At 71.9% G+C, this 651-nt stretch overlaps 1 protein-coding gene across 1 annotated transcript in view; it reads left to right on the top strand.

Moving 5' to 3' along the window:
* CDC6 (cell division cycle 6) overlaps positions 1 to 651 on the top strand; it is a gene marked incomplete at its 5' end in the record, with an annotated part of 9,507 nt that overhangs the window by 480 nt on the left and 8,376 nt on the right. Inside the window, 2 exons of the mRNA XM_019474872.1 lie at positions 36 to 306; positions 465 to 631. Of these exons, the coding sequence (XP_019330417.1) occupies positions 36 to 306; positions 465 to 631 (438 nt within the window). The remainder of the gene's footprint in view (positions 1 to 35; positions 307 to 464; positions 632 to 651) is intronic.

The raw sequence follows: 651 nt of genomic DNA, 5'->3' as shown, positions 1-651 counted from the left end.
TCGTCTCGTCCTGAACTGCATGTCGCAGCCCGCAGGGCGTCTTCCCCGCCATGGCGCAGCAGCTGGGCCCGCCCGCGTGTGGCCAGCCAGAGGAGGCGGCCCCGGCAGCAGCTCTCCCTGCTCAGGGTGCTGTGAACGGGCCGTGGGGGTGGTGGGCAGAGCTGGGGCTGACCTGGGCTCCCCCTCCGCTCCCCCGCAGCCTGCTGGTGCTGGATGAGCTGGACCAGCTGGAGAGCAAGGGGCAGGACGTGCTCTACACCCTCTTCGAGTGGCCCCGTCTGCCCGGCTCCAGGCTCGTCCTCGTGGGTGAGTGTGCGGCAGCGTGGCACTGCCCACCCTGGGGACCCTCCCTGTTTTGGGGGGCTGATGGGGGTTTGCCTTTGCACCCCTCTCCTGCCCACCTGCTCTCTCCTCGGGGCACAGCCCTCATCCTCCCTCCCCTCCTCGCCCCGCTGTGCCCACAGGGTTGGCCAACGCACTGGACCTGACGGACCGCAGCCTGGCCAGGCTCGGTGCCCGGACGGACGGCAGCCCCCGGCTGCTGCACTTCCCACCCTACACCAGGGAGCAGCTCACCGCCATCCTGCAGGAGCGGCTGGGGCAGGGGGGGGGGGGGGGGGGCCCCAGCCAGGTTGGACCCCCCCCCCATGT

Source organism: Aptenodytes forsteri, unplaced genomic scaffold (assembly GCF_000699145.1).
Source record: "Aptenodytes forsteri isolate BGI_AS27 unplaced genomic scaffold, ASM69914v1 Scaffold90, whole genome shotgun sequence".
Taxonomy (NCBI): domain Eukaryota; kingdom Metazoa; phylum Chordata; class Aves; order Sphenisciformes; family Spheniscidae; genus Aptenodytes; species Aptenodytes forsteri.
Note: the sequence above shows the minus strand (reverse complement) of the source record. Positions and strands in the feature narration are given on the sequence as shown.